The 21,641-nt window shown below is 44.5% G+C and overlaps 1 protein-coding gene across 1 annotated transcript in view; it reads right to left on the reverse strand.

The window, feature by feature from the left end:
- ANTXR1 (ANTXR cell adhesion molecule 1) overlaps positions 1 to 21,641 on the reverse strand; it is a 104,482-nt gene that overhangs the window by 22,714 nt on the left and 60,127 nt on the right. Inside the window, exons 14-17 of the mRNA XM_065651506.1 lie at positions 17,090 to 17,131; positions 8,606 to 8,701; positions 7,939 to 8,106; positions 673 to 753 (exon numbers count right to left, since the gene is read on the reverse strand). Coding sequence (XP_065507578.1) covers positions 673 to 753; positions 7,939 to 8,106; positions 8,606 to 8,701; positions 17,090 to 17,131 — 387 coding nt within the window. The remainder of the gene's footprint in view (positions 1 to 672; positions 754 to 7,938; positions 8,107 to 8,605; positions 8,702 to 17,089; positions 17,132 to 21,641) is intronic.

Consider the following 21,641-nt stretch of genomic DNA (forward strand, 5'->3'; position numbering starts at 1 on the left):
TGACATGAGTCCATCCTCTTCAATGGCTTCTGTTTTCACCCATAAGCACACATTAATGCATAGAAACTGGCGTGAACTCAGTTTTTACTAGAAATACACGGGAATACTTCCTCCCTCTCACACAACAGTCCAAACCTCATTCTGCAAACTTTGCTTTGTAGAACTTTAAATCTGTGTAACAAAAAAAATATATATATATTTAAATGTATGTCCAAAGTATTATTCCAGAATATAAGATTTTAATGAAGGAAAATGCGCAGAAATACTCCTTACTATTCATTAGAATAAATTATGTAATTAATTGAAAGCAGCTACATTATCTAAGAGCAAGACTGTACTGGGCTCTTTGATGGGTGTTTCTGCCACTGCGTCTGGACAGTTTTTCTACTTGAAACTATATCAGTCAAACTGCATAAACTACACTTGCAAACAAAGCTGACAGACATGACTGAATTTTTGTTTCTAAGCTGTCCTGAGTGTCTGCCTTCAGCCTCACATGCAAAGGCAGCCAGAAACTTCTGAAGGATTTTCTTTTTCCATAGCTGTAAAAAAACACCCCAAAAAACCAAAACCCAAAACCAAAACCAAACCAAACAAAACCCCAACAAAACAACCAAAAACCCCACAAACAAACAAACCAACCCAACCAAACAATGTTTTGAGGTCCGGTACCTTGTCTCCTGGCTGTGGGCGCATCACAGATACACGGTCGTAACCTTTCCGCAGCAAGACCCAGAGAGCATCCAATTTCCCCTGGAATCAAAAGAATCACAGTGTTATCTTCAGGCAAGAACAAGCACGCTGTGAAGTGCAGTGCAGGGACAACACAGCTTAGACCTACACAATTTTTACTTAGCCATTTGCTGTGCTTGTGGAAGGTGCTGGAGAGCAATGTTTTCTCTCACAGAATCGTGTGCAAGTGTGAAGAAGAGGCTCTCAGATGAGCAATAAGCAGATATGCCTGACAGCTGACTGTACCTGTATCTCTAGCCTTTACATATTTTTCTGAAAATCTCCAAAGGTAACAGGAGACTTAGATACCTCCTGAGCTGAGAGTCCGATACCTGACGTTGTTGCTAGCAAAATGCGAAATCAATGCAGAAAGCAATCAAGTGAATTTCCTAACTGTTTTGCCTCCTCCTCTTGCTGGCTGAGTGGCTTGTCTCTAGTTCTAGGTGATCACTGTGACACAGAATCATAGAATCATTTCAGTTTGAAGAGACCTTCAGGATCGAGTCCAACCATAACCCAACTCTAGCACTACCCCATGTCCCTGAGAACCTCATTTAAACGCCTTTTAAACCCCTCCAGGGATGGTGACTCCAGCACTGCCCTGGGCAGCCTGTTCCAATGCCCCACAGCCCTTTGGGGAAGAAATTGTTCCCCAGATCCAACCTCAACCTCTCCTGGCGCAACTTGAGGCTGTTTCCTCTGGTCCTGGCGCTTGTTCCTGGGGAGCAGAGCCCGACCCCCCCTGGCTCCCAGCTCCTTTCAGGCAGGTCAGAGATCAGAAGGTCTCCCCTCAGCTCCTGTTCTCCAGCTGAACCCCCAGCTCCCTCAGCTGCTCCCATCACACTTGTGCTCCAGCCCCTCACCAGCTTCGTCACCTCCTCTGCACTCTCTATAAATAATTTTTATTTATGTGTCAAAACAGTCTACTGGGGAGAACTGACTGAAAACTCGTCTGCCCACACAGCCAGGAAAGCTGAGTCACAGGTAGGTGCTGTGTAACGACCCGCTTCATCTTTCACGTCGGCTACCTGCAGGCAAGACAGCAGCAGGTCACTGGGTCTTGTGCAACCTCCCCAGTCCCACCCCACATGTCAGTTAATACCTGTGTCTTTTCCAGGCAATAACACACATCTTTCAAAGCCTTCCATTCCTATGAGCTCAGCGTCAGCTGCCCTGCAGATCCCACCCTCCACATGCTGCGCTGGGTTTGACGAGCTCTTCACCTCGCGGGTGGTCTCACACCGACAGCCCGTACCCCAACGCACACGTGTGCACATGCCCAGGCCCAGACAAGTTTTTCTCAAAACCCAGCGTGTTGAAATCTCTTGTTGACTGAGAGTTTTGTTGGGGTGTGGGGTCAGAGCCTCCCTGCCATTCCTGCCGTGCTTCTCTGCAATGCACACAAGGTGTTCGTTCCTGGCTGAAATTCAGCAGCGACACGGAATGCTAAGCCTGTGGTTATTTTCAAAACGAGCTGAACAAGGCCAGGAGGAGCAGCACAGGGCTCTGCAATGTAGAAATGTCCACGGAATCATCTGCTCTGAAACCCACATCTGCTGCTGAAGGATTCCCAGCTATATTCCCATTCTAATAGGCCCAGGTTTTACTTTCCAAATGGATCCAGCTTCTGGGAGATCTGCAGAAGGGTTCACACAAGTGCAACTCGTTGGCTGGCTAAGTGGAAGGCCACAGACATATTACAAGCTAAAGATCAAAATCTCTACACATCAACTTCATTTGACCCTTGGTCTACTAAGTGCATGATACCCAGAGATTTGTAAAAATTTCTTGAGAGAGTTAACCACAGACACTATTTAGCTTTCCATTAGTATCGTTCTGGTGCTACAAATGTTATGATCCTGCATACCACGAGTGAAAGCCTGCCCAGTAAAAGCCAGTAAACTTCATTGTATCTGCAGAGATGGAGACAAGCTGCTCTGAGAATGTACAAAGCTGTCACTTGGTAAAAAACTATTTCCTGAGGTCGAGAGGATCAAACCCAAAGATCAGGCTACCCCTGACTGGACTCAGAAACGCAGGTGCGATTGCCACCTGCTTCCTGGAAATAAAGACTACAAAATTTTATGATAGCAGAACTTCCTCATATAACTATCAGGGGACAAAATAAAGCAAACAGAAACGCAAGCTGAATATTGCAGTGGTGCTAGGGAAAGAGCAAGTAGCTTCATTAGCAGTAAGGGAGCTTGCTTGGGTCTCATGGCTGATAGTAAACTTCAGTGTCTGGGAAGCTGAGACCTTCCTGCCAGCCAGCATGTTTATAAGGTACTTCTGTGACCCTGGTTCTCTGGTATCTACTTAAAGACTCAATGCACGCAATGTATACTCTTCCTTTCATGGGGCCATAGTCTCTTCCCTTTTCAAGAAAACATGAGGGCCATAATCCTCTTTGAGACCTATATTCCTCAACCAGTGTGTTGAGCCAATGGTTCAAAGCTTATTTGGGAGCTGGAGGGATACATGGGTGGAGACACACAGACACACAGAATGACTGCATAGATCTTGTTTCCATAGGATGCTGGGGAAAGGCTTCCTAAGGCGAGAGCCACAAAAGTCTGTTATTGGCAAAGGAAGAAGCAAAGAACTCCTCTGTCAGAGTCTCCTACATTTGGACAGCACGACCTCTTAGACTTGAGGGCAGCCATCCCTGTCTATCCCGATCTATTTTTCCCTCTACATCAAAGCTGGTTGAAGCTCTTGATCTCCTGTCCCCTCTGACAACTTAAGAAATAAGTACCTTTTTCTTCCACTCCTCCTTTAGGAAACCAGAGGGAAAGTTACAACTTTCCATGGAACAAAAAAGTCCTTTTTACTCTGCAGTCCTAATTTCCAAGAGCCTACCAAGATTTCTCGGGAAAAGCCAAGAGCTCCATCTTTAGGAGTCTGAATGGAGTTTCAGGGTCTGCCTGAGACATCAGGGTGGAAGAAAAAGAGAGTGGATCATGGAAAGGATGATGTTGCTTAAAGAAATGAAAATGGGAATGCATTCGCTTGGAAACATAAACACTTCTGTGCTCTCCAGTGGATGGGCTGTGCCTCTGTGGGGCTTCCTTCGCAATCGAAGTGCAAGGTCGCTTGGAGAAAAAAAGGTCTGGAGGCAAACAAAGCTTTGAGTCCAACTAGATATGAAGTCCAGAAAGAAGAAACAGTCAGAGCAGAGGACAAATGGAGAAGGACATAGTTTCAGCCATTGCTTTAACTCTTCCTGAGTGAATGGTTAATTCAGCACTGTAAGGACCCTGGTCTAGTGACACCAGAGTGCTCCTGGGATTTGGCGGTGTCACTTCGAGGTGGTTTTGTATGCTGCCTGTAAATCCAAGCTGTGCTTGGGCCTCTTCCAGCAAGGAAGCTGTGCCACGTCAGCTTTGTAAAGAGAGACAGGATTGACAAAGGCTAGAAAATGTGCCAGGGACACGTGGCTGAGTAAATGCTTAAGTAGCCTCCACTTAGGATACACCTGAGGTTTGTTTTGAGAGCACCAGTTGCTTCAACCTCAGCCTTGAGGCAGGTCCTGCATGTGAGTTTCTGTGGCTGAATGGTGAGTTTAGCTTTGTCTTGTGGTCCTTTCTGCATTGTTTTTTAGAGACTGATAGTGGTCCTTTTGAAGTCAAAGAAGCACTATAAAGGGTCTGAGGAGGAGGAAGAAGGGAGATGTAGCTAGGTAAATGGGTAGATAACAGCAGAGGTAGAAAGAGAGGTACGAGAAAAGCTGCTGATCAAACCAAAGCGTACAGAGCTGTATTCTGTAGCAGGGAACACGTACTGAACCAAATTAAAACAAAAGGCACAGTCCTTTACAATCCTTCACTTGCATCATTTTGTGCAGCCCCTCCCACTGTCAGATGAACCGAGGATTTGGCAAGTTTGCTACGAAGTTTTCAGACTTGTCATTCTCCTTGGATTATTTGTATTGACATTGCAAACTGTCGAAATGGTATTTTAAAAGCAGGATAACCCAGTTGGCATTGTGCTAAGAAGGAACAGCAACAAATAAGAATAATAACAATAGTAATATCAACCTGTTAAGTGTCAGTAGCCACATTTGGTAGCAAATAAATCCCTGGAGCATTTAAAAAAGCAATCTATCCATTCCCAGCTGTCTACCTACCTTACAGACATTACTCTGGGAAGAGTAACGAAGAGAGGGAAGAAAAAATCCATCAGATAACCTGGTAAAAGGCAGAACGCTCTAAGTAATGGCTGGCACTTGTGCTGCACGGAGAAAAGCACGATGCTTTAGGGCCAGCAAGATGACTGGCCCTAAAACGTGACCTTCCTGGCTCTTTGTCAGATTCAAGTTACCTTAGTCGGCTGTTCCTGAGATGTAATTCCTTGCCCTCCTCCTTTACCAATGATTTTTAAAAGTAGCTTGTTACATGCATATTTATCTCCCTTCCAAAGAGGTGTTTCAGCCAGTGCAGTGGACCAGGTAGGAATTTCACATCTGCTTTAACCAAAGAAGCCACGTGCAGTTGGAGCATGGGGATAAGGGAAAATTTAAGCAGAGTATCAGGAGATATTTCCTCTGGGTGAGGTCTGGTAGTCTGTGAAATATTCCCCCCTGAGAAGTGCTGGAAGCCTCCATGTTATTTTAAAAACCAGACTGGAAAAAGCAGTGAGGGAGAGCTTCAAGTTAACTGTCCTGCTTTGGCTGAGAGAACAGAGCCAATGACCTAATGGGCCGTCCCTCCCCACCTCCCTCTGCCTGCTGTGGCTCTGCAATAGCTCCGCTGCACCACACAACGCGCATTCAGCTTCATATGCTCACGTCTTCAGGAGAAGAGCTTCTGCCAAGAGCGCTGAAGAATTTTGCCAATTTTGCTAATTCCTTACTGCACAGGGAGAGTAACAGCAGGATCCCTGCTTCGGAGGAACGATGCCCTGTTTTTGATGGTGCTCATGATTGTATCTGGGGAAAGTGTTGGATACAGCGTCCGATCTGCGTACACTGTCTTTTTGGGTGCAGTTCAATAAGGGGGGTGGTGGCAATTAAAAAGTAGGTAAATTCTTGACCACCGACAGACTCAGGCTGCTAAATATTAATACTATCCAGATGTGGAACATCCCAAACTTATGGGAGCATTTGGATATGGGGTCTTGGATTGGAACTGTCCTTATACTGTATATAATTTGAATGGTAGATAAGAGAGGTATTTCTAAAGGAATTAAGAATATATATTACCCATGAGATACTCTGAATTTTTTTATGCCCCCTTATAATTGCAGTTACAAAGCAAAAACTAGTCAGAGTCAGAACTGAACTTGATCCCATTACACATATTGAACCTTTTGTCCAAGCTTCTCTTGGACTTTGGAGAATTTCCAGCTGGGACACAGATCTGCAAACTTGACTTGTCTGTTCAGAACTGATTGCCTACCATGCCAGATAAACTCTGAAAATTTTCTGAAAGTGTCCTGAGGCTGTAATCCAACAGCGTGGACTGGTGAAGGAAGAGGGGAGAAACTCAGCAGTAATGGGAAAGGACCCAGGAAGTTGTACCCACATGGATTCCCGTTGCTTGAGCCTGTATTCAGGGCTTTTTGTGCTAAATCAGTGTTTCTGTCACCTCCTCGGGGCTTTGTGTGCTGCGAACTCTTCTGATTGCAGTGTGCAAAAAGCAATGGAGCTCTGCCTCTTGGTTGGATGAGGTCATTTTCATAAGCACAGAGTAGGAGTGAAAAGTCTCCCAGAGGGGAGGAGTATGCTTTACAAATGCTTTGCACTGATGCAAAATGATAATGCAATGCATTTAGGAACAAAGGCACAGCTATATGGGACAGTGCTTACTGCATTCCCGACTCTGAATGGAAAACAGTCGACTCTCTAACCTGTCCCACTGTGGGAATGAATAACCTTTGTGAACACATTTTGAAGTCATTAGAGCACAATTGCAAATGACTTGTTGGTAGGCAAAGTTCATTAGATGATAATGTTTAAGGGGGAAAAGAGAGAGGACAATGGACCAAATAATCAAAGAGGCTCACGTTTCTGTATCCTCTGGAAACCACTTGTACTCCCTTGTGCATCCTCACCATTCCCACCATTGGATTTGAACCAGCTGCAAGACTGAGGTTTGCATGTGGATAGGAATTGAGCATTTTCAGGTTTTTTTGAGACTTCTAACTACAGTGCTGCTACAAACAGCCCCAGGCTGAAGAGACGAGAAAGGGTATTAGCATTTCCCAAAAGAGCTAAACCTGAGAAACAGGAGTGCAGGATTATTTTTTTCTTTTCTTTAGAGTTGTTCTACAGTAGTTAAGCTGTCCTCCTTTCCTGAGGACAGCTTAATTTGTCTTAAATGCAAAACTTTAGCCTTCTGACATTGGAACGCCCTCATACCAGGCCATGGATGATGCAAATAATATCTACTTTGTGTGGTTTGTTTCTCTTAATCCACGAGAAGCATTCACATGTGCAATGAAGAGTTTTGCTTCAGTGAAGCATTCAGTCGCTTGCTCATTCCCATTTTGTGCACTGCCAAGCATTTGTATTAGGGCAGACAAACTGCAGAACAGCTGCCTGCCCTTGGGACAGATGGCAGAGGAGGAGTCTTCCCAGTTCCTCTGGGCAACTGTTGTGCAGATTTGCATTGCATATGACCTGATATCAGTGTGAATTTGACCTTGCACATCTAAGGCACTCTAATTCAGCCAAACACTTCTTGCAGGACATCCCCTGGCCCATTGACCCACGCCTGCTGGCAGACACCCACCTGCTGCACTGCGATCCTTCATCTGCTGAGGACACCTCTCTCTGGTGATGTTTAGCAGCAATTTTCTTCCTATTTTCTCCCTTCTTTCTAAGGACAGAGGATGCTATTTATTCCCTGTGTCTCAGGGAATATGCAGTGTGGACTAAAGGGCTTGCCCTTGGAAGTGCAGTCAAGTCTGTAAGCACTTTACAGAAGCTAGCTACACCACTGCAAGAGATCAGGATCCTGTTCTGGTCTAAGAAAGCGATGCAACCTCAAAACCTGATCAGTCTGGTGGGGAATTCCCATTGTCCCATGTGGCTCCTTTCTACCACACCTCCCTAGGCACGTGCTCATGGGACTCCCTCATGCACAGCTACTCCAGCGGCATCCTGAGATCATAGGCTCGACAGTTTTACATCCTAGCCTGGGATGATAAAACACTTAATTCAGATCTGGAAACATCATACGCAGTACAACACTGGGCTGGACTTACCTTGATTGGAGAGTACCACTTCCGAGGAGAGGAAGGCCTGCGCATATTGTTTGCAAGGTTCCTGGGTTCAGGGAACTCATATTCCTGTTCTGGCATCTTGACTCTGGCGTTCTTGGCTTTCTCTAACTTAGCGCCTTCTTCTGTGGAGCCCTTTTCTCCCCAGCGCACCTGAAAAGACGGCATCAGGGCATATGACAATAGTAGCTGCTGTAGAGAGCGACATCCCTGCTGTAATAACTAGATCCTGATCCGTATTTTCCCAGTGTCCTAATCCAAGGTGAAGAGTGAGCTGCAGCCTGTGAAGCATGTTTCTGGACTAGAGCCCAAAATTTGAACAACTTCTTTGTGATTTATAAGGAACATGAGAATGGGGAAGGTTTTCAGAAAAACTAAAAATATTTTCTTGTAATTTGCATGGCAACACTGCCCTGTATCCCAGGAGTGGACCGGGATCTTACTGTACTAGAAGAAAAACATGGTCCCAAACCTAAGGAATCTATGTTTGGCTCTCAAATATTCCTATATAAAAATGATCTGGACTCAGATATACAAAAAAGCTGAAAGAACTTTGTAACTATCTCCTGAGTTTCTTTCTGGGTAAATTGTAGGGGTATATCACAGCTCAGTTCACATATGAAATCTGATACATGAACTGATATCTAATTACCTCCATTCGTTTGATGCCACCAACTCCTCGTCCACCATAATAAGAGGCATCTACTGTTGGCCATTTCTTCTTTGGAAGGCCATCATCATCTTCCTCCTACAAAACAGACAGAAGGGGTTGCACTGTTAGGAAGCACAACTAGAGATGGAAAGGAATAAACGGTCCCAGGCTACGTGGTCCTTTGATCCTGCTAGAGCCAGAGCAGTCAAGGTCTCTCACTGGTTGTTTCCCAGAGGATGCGCACTCATGAGAAGAGAATGTTCCATGATATAAACACCACCACTTGAAAGGTACAGTCCAGCTCCCGCAAGAATGTGATTTTTGTCTTTTTTTTTTTTTAGGAGACTCTATCTTTCAGCATCTTTACATCCAGGGAAGCAAATTGTTTCCAAATTTAGAAAATTGTTGAAACAGCCACCAAACCAGCATTCAGCATAGCTCAAAAGCTGGGGTCTTTTGGCTGCAAGTCCAGTTGATACGCTGGCCACGAGTGATGGCAGCAGGGACTTACCTCTCTGCCATCCCTCCATGGACACCCGTGAGCAGGGAGGGAACAGCTCTCCGTGATGGGGGAACCCTCCAGGGCCTGGATCAATCATCATATTGTAGTTCAGATTTGACAGAATTGGGCGGGGGGGGGAAGCAAGAAATGAAGCGAGTCAAATTCGCTCCTGAGTGAAGGCAAGTTAGGAGTATGTTCGGAAACAACCCCAGCGTGAATGCCCAACATGGAGATGAAGGTTTCTTTTAAGATGAGCTGGCCAAGTGTAATAGGATGGAAAAGTCTAATGGAAAAGTTACCAGAATGGAATTAGCTCTTATACTGGACTTGTGCCCCTGCTAGGGAGGCTGCGCATGGAAGCCCATGTGGCTTCAGTGAGTTTCATGAGCTTACGCCAGCAGAGAGTCAGACCTGGTGTGAAAAATGAGACTTCAATTCTGTACAAATTTCAATGTATTCTACCGTTACACACCGCATGCAGAAACCTATGGTACGTCACTATCAAATGTGTTTAGGACTTCATGATGACATTCAGATACAGCCAAATAAACAAATCAAGAAAATCTTCTTAAGCTTATTTAAAATGACCCTAGCTAAAGTTCTAGCAAGTGTACTCTACATATTCTGTATTCTTTGTTACACTATATAACGACTCCGCATATGCTCTGACCTATATAGTGCCTTTCCCTTTAATTTCTGCAGTTCAGGCTGTGAACTGGCAAAGCAGAAAAGCAGAGTTCATCAAAAACGTGAAGTATTTCCTGTGAAAAATGTGGAGAGAAATGAAAAATGGCCTGTCTATTTTTTATTTCTTTAATTTTTCACAGGGATTTGGCAAAACTCCAAAACTTAGGAGCTTTCCAGAACTGGGAAAGCCAAAAATACTTTGCAAATTAACTCCCCAGGAGGACAACTCAAAAACTGAGGGAAAAAATCCAAGACAAACAATGCTTTTCATGTCAAACAAAAGCATTTCTGTTTTTCAAAATACACATAAATTCGGCTGCAAAATTTGTCCTGATCTAAAGGAAGAGTGAACAATTGAGTCATAAATACAAGGTTTGTCTCTCATAGCTGATCTCTTTCTCTCTGGTTAGAGCTGCTGAGGCTCTTTGCTGCAACCTAAGAACTTAATATCTCTGCATGAAGTTTTCCATGAGGACTTTTAGAAAAAAAAATCGGAATCAAAGCCATCTAAATATTTTCCTTCAGCAATTCTCTTTCTCTCTTTTCAGTTTAGCACAGACTGGACTTCTCACAACAGGAAATACCAAGGTTTAGGAAATCTTCCCCACAAGCCCTTAAAAGCCCTGCGAGTCAATCTAAGATAGGAGCGTTTCTGCCAGAACAACAACAGAAACTGCACACGCACAAAAAGGCAGCAGTGGACACTTGAAAAACAAAGGAGTCACAAGCTTTCTGCAGAATGAGTCTGTTTACATGTTTTGAAGGGCATGGGAGGTTTTGCAATACAAGAAAAAAACAAACAAAAACCAAACCAAACCCAAAACGCGGGGAATGTCCTACGCAGTTGGCAAAGGTGTTCGCAACACACGTGAGTGGCTAAAGGAAAGCAACTGGAAACGTGAGGGTCAGGAAAACAAGGAGGAAGAGACACACGATCCCCACGTCCAGCGTCCCCGCTCACCACCCTGTTTACAAGTTCTGAGCCAATAAACCAGAGCTGAATTCTCACATCCCAGCTCAGTTTTGCCCGTATTTTTCTACACTTAGACACTACAATGGGGTTTTTGCCCGAGGAAGAACTGCATAAGGAACTTCAGCTCTGACCCAGCAGCAGTATAAAAAACAACCTCGGAAAATTTAAGTGCATTTAAGGATGCTGGAAATTGACTGTACAGAACTTGGCATCTTTCCACCTCCAAAATCTGCTTTAGATGGAGCTAGAGTTTCTTCTAAAAAATAAGAAACAGGACAGAGCTACATTTCACAGCCAGAGATCCAGATTCCTAACTGCTGGATTTCAGAAAACAAAGATCTGTGTTTATCTCAGAGTCCATGCCGGGCCCTGTATCCCTTGACCCTGACCTGAGGGAACCTCATCTGTGGGTAACATGAGGGTAATTCAGGCTTCGCTAGGGACATTTGAGCCACTTGGGGTAAAAACTAAAACTCAATTTGGCCACATATAAAAAAGTTTGGACAACTGACCCCTCTCCCCACCCTTATAATTATTTTCACAGTTGCCTCTGCAATGCCTGAATCTTGTCAGAATTCAGCATTTGTAGAGCGCTCTGCCTGCACAAAGTGCTGTGAGACTTGACAGGACAATCATTCCTCTGAGTAAGAGATGTTATCATCTAATTTTACAGCTGAGGAACCATGGAGGTGAATGTGCCGTCCTCAAGGCTTCTGGCTCCTTCTTTTTCTCCCAACACCGGACTAATTTCTGAATTGCATGGCCACGTCTCAGATGCGTTGTTACACTCCGAGGACACCTTGCTCCGTTCTCCAGAAACATCTCCCTGCTGTGGCACGTTTTGCTTGTTATGTTATTGTGCTGGTTTGAGTGAAAGTGAGCTCACTTTTTTTCCATGCAGTTAGAGACCTTTCTTTTTTGTAGCTAGCACAGTCACTGTTTGCATTAAGAACAAGAAGATAGCACCCTGGGACAGAGTTAAAGCTTTTAATGGTTGTTGTCTGGGAGCCAAGGTGTTTCTGAGTGCTCAGCCCAAAGGTGGGAGGCAGCCGGGAAGGAGGTCAGACCTTGACTGATCACTGAAAATATTTCATGCCATTAGCGTCATGCTTCGTATTTAAGGAGAGTCAAGATCTTCCAGCTACGAGAGGGATGGACAGGGACTGAGACCCTTTTGGGTTTCTGCTCCGTTTCGTTATTATATTCGTTATTATATTTGCATTTTATATATATTATTGTTAGTAGTATACTAGTGTTATTTTCTTATTTTATTAAACTGTGTTTATCTCAATCCACAAGTTTGTCCTGTCCCTTTGGATTCTCTTTTCTATTCAGGGGTGGCGGTGGGGGAGTGAACGAGCGGCTATCGTGGTTAAACCATGACAGTTATACTCTGCCAGGCCTCTAAATTGCAACTGCATAAACTCATCGCTTTGGTTTTTCTCATATCTTTGCCTGTCACTGGCTGAAACCACTCACAGGTCACCAGGGCATCTAAGAGAAGATGTTCTACTGGTGCTCTACTAAGAAGCAGGCTGAAGAAAGGGCTCAACTCTCATGAGGCACCAAGAAATTCACATATAAGCTTATCCTTGAGACACAAAAGCTTAGAAAACCAGCTTTTGGTGGTTTTACGGATCATAGAAATTCCTGGTTTATCTATGGTATAAATTCTTAAAGGTGCTGCCTGAAGTTAGATCCTCCAAGCGCAAAGAACTGCATGTGCACAGTTAAGAGAAATGCCATTTTCATGAAGATGAAGAAGAAAGGATGATGAGTTATTCCCACTTCATAGCTCAGACACTGAGCTACGGGAAGATGAACTAAGGTCTTATAAGGTCAAGGGAATGGATATCACCACTCCCATTGCAACTGTGATGTGATTAAACCCAACTTTCACAGCCTCTACTCTGAGTTTGCTCTGCTGGGACTTCACATGAAATTTGGCTAAAGAAGTCCACACCTTCACGATGTAATACCTCATCTGCTGCCAATAGCATCCCAAATCTTTTTCTTTTAAATGTCTGTCTTTTGAAAGGTTCATTTTCTCCTCCTCTCATATTTCCACAAGTCACTGTAAAAGGGGAGTAAAGGGGAAGGAAAAGAGCTGGCATACCACTGTGACCTGGCTTTAGTTCAGGAATAACAGAATACATTTCCTGCCTTGGTGTCTACAAAAAACTCCCATCAGATCCTTTCTCTGAAGCTTATTTTGCTATCTCCCCAGCAAGGCTTTTCAGGAAGAGAGAGGAAAACAATCTGGAAAAGATTAATAAACACCAATAAGTGAGGGTGCAAGCAGCTCCCCAAGCTGATGAATCCCTTTTTAGCCATTCTCTGGCCTCTGCAATGTTCAGCCATGGGAGAAAGAGATGAGTTCACAAAGATCGAAGTGGTTCAAGCAGAACAGGTGGTTTCATCTGTTGGCTTAACAAACAGCTGCCATGCAGCGAGTTCAATTCCTCCTCCTCATGCTGGCCTCCCATGACAGTGACAATTACCTTCAGCGTCTCATGACTGTGCTGCTGAATGGTCCTTTCTCTCCAGGACTTTCCTGTGTGTGTTTACTTTGGTGTATGTGGGTAAGACGACAAGAGACATAAGAATTATGCAATTGCTGGCTGGTTGGTGGCTTGGCTCTGGTGCTCGTGTGACAGAGCGGCACAGAGAAAACGGGTCTGGGTGACAAGGACAGGGCACGCTCTGGTCATCTGGTAGATCTACTGCCTGGTTTTGCCAGTCTCCAGGGAACTTTGTGTCCCTGAATCCCTTTTGCAGGAGAAAGTGATGTCATGACAAAAAATGAAGATCCAGTGGTGTGTTTTAACATCTCTTGGTCTCTGTTTACAGGGCAAGGTAGCAATGAGAAGAGAGTGTGCCTCTTGGGAACACCTGGGAGGGCTCCATTTTCTGCAGCCTCTGACTGCAGTCAGTCTGTCCTTTGGTGGGACTGACCTCTGGCATGGGCCAGGTATGAATAGGAAATTGTTGGGAGCTGCAGAGTTCTGCAGGTTGTGGTTTTTTGGTGTAGAAGATGGATTGTTATAGTGAGAACCAGCTTCAGCCTCATGGTAAATACTCTGGTCTGAGTAAGAGTTGATGCAATAAGCCCAGCCTGAAGGTGATGGGACACGTGAATAAAAGCAGCTGTGTCTTCCTCCAACAGGGCTAGAAAAAGACTTCTTATCCTCTGGAGGTAGAAGAATGTGGGTTTGATCCACCACCAATGACTAATCACAGGCCAGGACGGTGCTCACAGGCTCCTCGGGGCATTCACCTCTTCCGATTGGCATTAACTCGATCTTTCCTGGCTGTAAGTAAAACCATCTGTCCTTCAGCTGGGCTTAACCTGCTCCAGCGTCCTGCCTTGTCTGAGGAGCACAGCGGTAAGTTGACGACATTTGCCATTTCTGAATGAATTAATTGGAAGTTTCTAGCCAATAATTATTTCCTTCTCCAATGGGCGGTGTGTCTCCAATATGTTTCAAAAGGCCTTTAGAGCTCAATCAAACCTTTCGCGGGTTTGACAGCAACGCTGCTTTCCCGTCATTGTTACAGTATAATGCGTTCTCCTTGCAGTGCAAAGGCATATGGGCTTCAGCTCCCAAATCTGCTGATGGAAGAATTCCTCTCGCCTTTTTTTTTTTTGTGCCAAGACTTTTGGGAGGAGAAAAAAATCTTACTGTAACTGTAATACTGCTGCTTAAGGGATTAGCACTCTCCCATGCTGGAGACGAGCAGTTGCTAAGTTTTCTGCAAGGGAGAAAGCTATCTGCAACACGTAAGAAAACCTGGATTACAGAAAATCAACTCCATCTTCCATTTGATTTGAGCAAAGCAGCAAATCTGGAGTATCTAACCTTCTGTGAAAGCATCATACCACTGCCAATCCCATTCTGTGGACCAGGCTCTACAAAAGTAAATCGGACCGACAAAATGAGTTTTTTCAGAGCTTCTGCTTCTTTTCCACTAGCGGGAAGCTCTTCTGTCTGGGAAAAAATCCATAGTCAAGTCAGAGCTTCACGCCTCCCTATTTTCTGAGCACCGCTCTGATTCTATACAGTTTCTAAAGTAGTATAAACTGTATTTTCCTTTTTAAGACACCTTTGGCTGCTAATTGTATAAGACAGCTATAGGATAGCTGAGTACTGAACTTCAGGGATGTGGTCTGGTGGAAAGTATGTGTGAAATTGTAACATCATTCTAGTCCCTACAATGTTGGCACATTGTTGTAACCAAAGCACCCTCATCCCTAAACCAATAGGCATAATAGCCAAAAGATTGTACAGATCTCTAGTATTAATGAGGAAGCAGATGAACTACAGGTAGAAGTTAATGCAATTTTTCAGGTCCTGTGCAGTGCCCTACTCTGGGTACAACCAATGCCTGGACTGCATTTAGAAGCATTTAAAGCGCTCAACTACAGAGAGCAAACAGAGCAACATTCTGTTTCTACGCAAAGAGGATTTCCCCATGTTCTCCACACTACAACACCATGTTAGTTTAAAATAAAAAGCCAGTGGCAAATGTATTGCTAAAGGGAAGCTGCGAAACAGATAGATGAATTGAAGGCTGTTGCATCCAAAGATCTGCACAGACTGTTCCTCTGTCAGAATCAGGGCTGAGAGAAAATATAACATGTCCAGAAATATCTTGACAACAGCTTAACTAAACTTAACCTGAGGCAAACATGTCTTCTGCAGCTAGTTTGCAGCAACTGGTCTGCTTCTGCAGCACTTACTGGTTTGTGAAAAGGCCTCCTTGTACATGAAGCACGCCTTCCCTCTTAGCACAGAGATGTAATTTCCCCTTCCAGTCTTTGGCCAGTGAGCCAGCATTCCAGAATGATGTATTTTAATTAATTTCAGCAATTGAATCCCTTGGCTTGGAGGCATGTGTGATGCAGAGCACAGCATGTGCAATTTTAGGTTAATATTTTCCTTTTCATTCAGAGGATAGAAGCTGACAAAGCTACTGGATTTACAGAAATGTCTACTTAGGAAAACAGGCCAGGTGCCCACACATAGGGGCAGGGGAGCACTGGATCCAAATGCAAATCTCCCTTGGGTCCAGGAGTGTTCAGATTTGGAGTTTTGCTTCGGGCTTGTTTTGAAGTCCCACCAAGATGGAGGTTCTAGTACTGGCCTTGGCTTCAGCTGCCTTGAACTGTTCTTCTGTGCCCTGTGCAGGCAGAAGCCGGGTTGGATTCCACCTCCGCAGTGTTGCAGAGGACTGAACTTTGAGGGTGTCTGTCTGCCTTGGCACTCACTGGGAGAGCACAAGAGGATCATTTCAGCAAGCTTGTCCACTTGCAAGCTGAAGCACGCAATTAATTTTTAATAAGCAACGTGAACTAACCAACCAAATCACTCTGAGCACAGATCTAAGTCTTCTGTCACTTGCAGAGTTAAGACGAACTGATCCAAACCCCAGTGAAGTCAATGGAAAAACCCTCCTTGACATCAATGTGCCCTGAACACAGCCCAGTGACTTTTAAATGAAATCCCACGTGCAAAATAGCGAAAGCAAAGCAGAGACTCATTGTGTGCTAAAAGCTGAAGGACACGGAAAGAGGCAGATGAAAAACTGGGCACATTTCTGTGAGCAGTCTACTAATTACGTAATGGTGACATAGCTTTAAACCATTTGTTGCTAGATTCATCTAAAAAGAGTAAGCAGAATTAAGATGAAGGTTTTAATGTTACTTTATCATTTCTCTCCACTAAAACTTCCCCGGCTAGTGCAGCTCTTCTGATACCAAGATGATTTTGCTGGGGTTTTCCATGTGCTCAGAATCTGGCCTGCTGTCTTCAGACACACTGCAAAGGCTGCGATCTGCCTTCCCCGCAGACCCATCGTCCAAGGGATTGTGAGTTACTGCTCAGCTGCCAAGAGCAGTTATATATGCTAAACCATCAAAGTCATTATCCTGCCATTCCAGGAAGGCAGTTAAGCATATGTTTAGGTTCCCTTAACTTCAAAGTTAAACATACGCTTAAGAGTCATCCTTTTTGTAGCTCTGTTCTGACCCTGTGGAAGTATTGTCTGCCTCTGTCCTTCCTGACCTGCTACAGTCACTCTTAGATAAATAAAAACCACATCTCTACCTCTGTAGAAAGCGAAGTGAGCAGAGTGAAACACACACAGCAGACATCAGCTAGACAGCCCCCAGTTTAGCTATTGACTTTAAGATTTCGGAACTGAGCATAAAGGTTTAAATGGTTCACACTCTGTCATGCAGCGGAGTCACAACCTCTTGTGAGGAGACTGAACAAAATCTCGTCTTAAACATTGAGGAAACCAGGTTGTCAGTGTTACTCACCTCGCTGTCTTCTGCAGGAGGTGGGGGGGGCTCTTTGATGATCTAGAAAATTCAAAGAGAAACAGAAGAGTAAATCTACACTTTGTTCCTTAGCACAATTCAAATGTCACTTTAAAAAAACCCCTCAAACAACGAAACAGCGTGTGCCACTGTGAATATGTCTGAACTTAGTTATAACGGTGCGTGATTCCAGGGTGGCTGCATGTGCTACTGGTGTCTCAGTCACCAAGAGGGGAAACAGGAGGCATCACAAAGCCCTGTTTCCTAATTAATTCCAGACTCGTTTGGCCTGTTGGCTGACTCCTGCCCTATGTGAGGTAACAGCAAATTCAAAGCCATTGAACCTTGATTCTCCAGCCTCCTAATCCCAGCAGGAGCCACGGGCAGTGCTGGCTCTAAGCAACATTGACAGCAATCACCGTTTCACCTGAACAACCAGGCTAAAATCAGCATCTCCTTCTACCAGCCACTGCACACGTGTACAGATCCTGCCTCAAATAATTTACAGTCTGAAAAAAGGTTGGGAAGTGAAACCAAGGTGAAGTCAAACGCCCTGGAGACATTGCAAAGCAGTACTAAACCCCCAGCCTCTGTGGCGCGTACTTCATTCCAGAAGGCTGTGCCACCTCATGCATTCGTGAAAAATGCCTTTCACTTTATCAGGCTAATATAGTTCACTCTTAAAAGCTTTAAAAAATATGAAAATATGTATACATTCGCGGCTCTTCCTTGATTTCTAATAAAGCAGGCAGGGTGAGGTTTTAGACTGGTCCAGGATATTCTCCATAGAAACAATTTAAGTTTATGTGGGCGTGAGGCTATTATTTCATGCAAAAAGTTTGCATCTAGGGCTCTGAAGGCAGTTGGCTTTTATCACAGCCCTCTGCTCCAAGAGCAACAGAGAGCCTTCCAAAGGGAAAACAGTTGCATACAGGCATGTCAAATATCTCTGCCTTACACGGGACGCACCCCAGCGCACAGCCATTGCAGTCAAGAGATTGCATCCAGCCAGCCATGTCAATGCAGCTGCCCTAGGGATGTGTTTTCTGCAGTAGTTTTAGGTCCATCCGATGAGCCGGCTCTTTCTTTACACACCCGGCCACGAGTCAGACGCTGTCAGGACGCTGAGCGGCTGTGGAACAGCACTGAGCGTCCTCAGCTCCTCTCAGGACTGAGTGTTGGGTGTACAGGCTGCCTAGGCTTGGGGTCCAGAGGTGTAGGAATAAAAACCATGCTTCCAAAAAAAAAAAAAAAAAAAAAAAAAATCACAGTCCCAACAATAACAGCCTGGCTGTTTAAATGCAGGAAGGGAAAATGACAATCATACTAAAGGCCCTGAAGATATAAATATTTACAACAAATCCTCTCACTTGTGTTTTTCCTTCTCTGATGAGCTCACTGTTTTTATTTTCTTCTGCAGGCCCGGAGTCATGCAATGTGGCCATTAATGAAGAGCACGTGCCTCTGGCTGGGAAGAATAGCGGGGCTGGATGAGTCCTTTGTTTGTATCTCTGCCCAGAGCAATGTTGGTTGTACAACTCTGCCACTACCTGTTCCTGGGCAGCAGGGCCCTGGGGAAAGGCAACCGAAGAACCTTCCTGCTTTAGGAATCAACCGTGAATCTTTCTTTGTGTGCAGAGGAGCACAAAGCATGTGTTGAAGCATGAAATGACATTTGAGGGGTGCAGCAGGTGCAGTCGCTGCTCTGCTCACAGCATCTCGCTCTGCAGCAGCAGCAGTGTGGGACAGGCTGTGGCTGCACGGCCACGCTGGGGACAACGGCGGGTGATGGCCCAGGAGCTCAGATGAGTGTCTGACACAGCACCCGGCCCTGCCCACCCTGCGATTCCCACCTTGTGCTTGCAGCTCTGGAGGATACCAGCTCTTTCCCCGATGGAAAGCAAATGACGAAAAGTGGATGAAAAGTTGTCTGCATCAGAGCGCTGCTCTGTGGAAAGGAAATCATGGGTACCGATATGGTTTACTCAAAGTGCTGCTCCTTGGTTTAAGAAGATGGAGGTAGCATAATCTCTTAAATGTCTCTTGACACAGTAAATCCTGGCACAGCGTGTACAATGCACCAGAATACACAGAAGGCTTTTCTAGCCATGTTGTCAGATACATTTTTGTCAGTGTGAGGGGTGACACTTGTCAACAGACCTTCTTTTGAGCCAAACCCCTCAATTCAAACCCATAGGCTGCTGAGAAATTTGAGATATCTAAGCCACAATGTACCTGCTCGAAGTGGCTTTATTCCCTCCTCTAACATTATTCTGGTGGAACATCATGGGTTTCAGTGGAGTTTCTCTCATTTGCATCAGCATGAAACATCAGGATAATCCATCCAACATAGCTGGTCCAGATAAGCATTCAAATGCAACTTCTCAGCCAGTAGCACCAGAAACTCTTGAGATTACAGACGTGGAAATGAAGAAATGGCTGTGTTTTTCATACATCTGCATTCCTTCTCATAACATATGCGCACACATACATGCAAACTAATTGGTTTCTATAAACAGATCAAGTTTTTTCTATCATGGTCCAAGAGGGAAAAAAAGAGATTCCTTCCATTTTTAAGTGCTACACGCTTCTAAGAGCTACTGAAGACTCCGTAAATTGGCAGCATGGATTGGTTAGTTTGGACAAGTCCAGAGATGGGGAGAGTTTAGTCCGCTCTGCCTTTGAGCCTGTATGAACTTTCGAAGTTCAAGCCTTACAAAAAAACGTTATTTTCTGTCTTGCTGCCCAGATCTGGAAAGGCTTTTGGTCTACAAACAGTACAAATCTTTTCATTCTCTCTTTTGGATTCTTCTCGTTACAGCTGTTTATGCACGAGACCCTCGCTCTGGGGTACTGGAGGCAGAGAAGCAAATGGGATCTTTGTGCCATCTCATACAAGCGAGCGAAGCAAGCGCTGAGTGAGATTCACAAGGTCCCGGAGCTGAAAGGCTCATTTTGCACAAACAGAAGCAGTTACTCAAGTACCAGAAAGAAAACACCGTTACAGGGAACCCAGCGAGGATACAGCCCACACTGGCACAGAAGACTCGAGTCCGTCATGTTTTGTTCTGGGCTGCACCTCTTGCCTTCCCTCTGCCTCGCCAGTTGACACACATGGACCTGCTGAACACAATCAGCTGGGAACACGCTTGGCCAAGCAAAATGCTTCAGCCAGTTTAGCTTGGCAAGACCAAAGTGTTTGTTCATGTGTGCTGCAATTGTTTTGATAACCCCAAGCCATTTCTGTGATTGCTGCTGCAACTGTATCTCCTGTCCCTGTGTTTGAAAGAAGAAAAATATGATTGTTCAGCAACCATATTTGCTTGCTAGGTGAGGAATACCTGAGGGTTTCTTCATATTGCTGTGCTATAAAAACGTTACAGTGCAGTCTTTTGTTTTCAAATAGTAAAGGCGTGTAGGATGGAGAGGTGTCCACCAGCTTTTCTTGGCAGAAGAAAATTCGAAAGTAGATGTCAGCACTTCCACACACTTAGCTGTGAAAATTCAGGACAGCAAAGTAATTCTTTGCCTTTCTATCACCTTTCATCACAGATCCCAACATGCATGTGACAGACACAGGTCTGTTAGCTGACCCACCCCGATGTCACAGGGAGAAGCAGCTGTTTCTGACGAATAACCCAGTGTAAAAGCAGAGGAATGCTATTAGCCACCTCTTAAAAGCTCAAAAGCGTTACAGAGGACTGGTTTGATGTTGCCCTGAAATTTCTGTAGCCATTCAGGCAGAAGAGAGCACATGTTGAATCCAAATTCTGCAGATTCCAGGAATGTGTCTAGGATGTTTTGCATCTTGGGAGACTAGAAAACTCCACCAGTTCACCGTGTCCAGCAAGCACATACTCAGTAATGGTCTCTGGAGTTTTATATGATAAATAAGGGCAATGTGTTTCTTGTCAGTTAACGGCGTTAAGGTGGAAGAGATCATAATTGAAAATGAGGGCTACATGAGAAAACAGTAAAAAAAAAGAAATAAAAGACTTTGCCTCTAATTTAGACTAAAATTTGGGAAGGGACCATGGAGTTAACTGAGCAGATTATCTTGTCCTTAATTTGCCTTCACTCCTCTGGAAAATATGGAATACGTATTTTTGCTATCCTAATAAGCAGCGGGTTGTTTTTTTTTTTATAGCATTAACTATGACCCATTTGACCCATCTATTTTTTTTTCCCCTTACACATTTATAATTTTTACCTCCAAGTCCTGTGACAGAGTTTCATAGTTTAGTTATGAGTTGGGTAAAGGAACATTTCCTTTTTATTTGTTTCACATCTGCCGTGTCTTTTAAGTACTCATTAAATCCTTGGAGATTTGGTCTACACTTCAAAATTTCTAATACAAGCAGGGGACTGTCCCTGTTTCTTCATCTCCAATGCATTCTTCTTCCTAGACATATCGGTAAGAGATAAATGAAGTTCAATAGGAAAGCTAATTCATCCTTTTAAGTTAAACTCTCTTGTTGGCCTGGAAGCAGATCCAGGAATCTCAATTTTAACTCACTAAATCTAGAAGACAAGGCTGTTTCACACCGAAGAC

The sequence above is a fragment of the Caloenas nicobarica genome, chromosome 25 (genome assembly GCF_036013445.1).
Source record: "Caloenas nicobarica isolate bCalNic1 chromosome 25, bCalNic1.hap1, whole genome shotgun sequence".
Classification (NCBI taxonomy): Eukaryota; Metazoa; Chordata; class Aves; order Columbiformes; family Columbidae; genus Caloenas; species Caloenas nicobarica.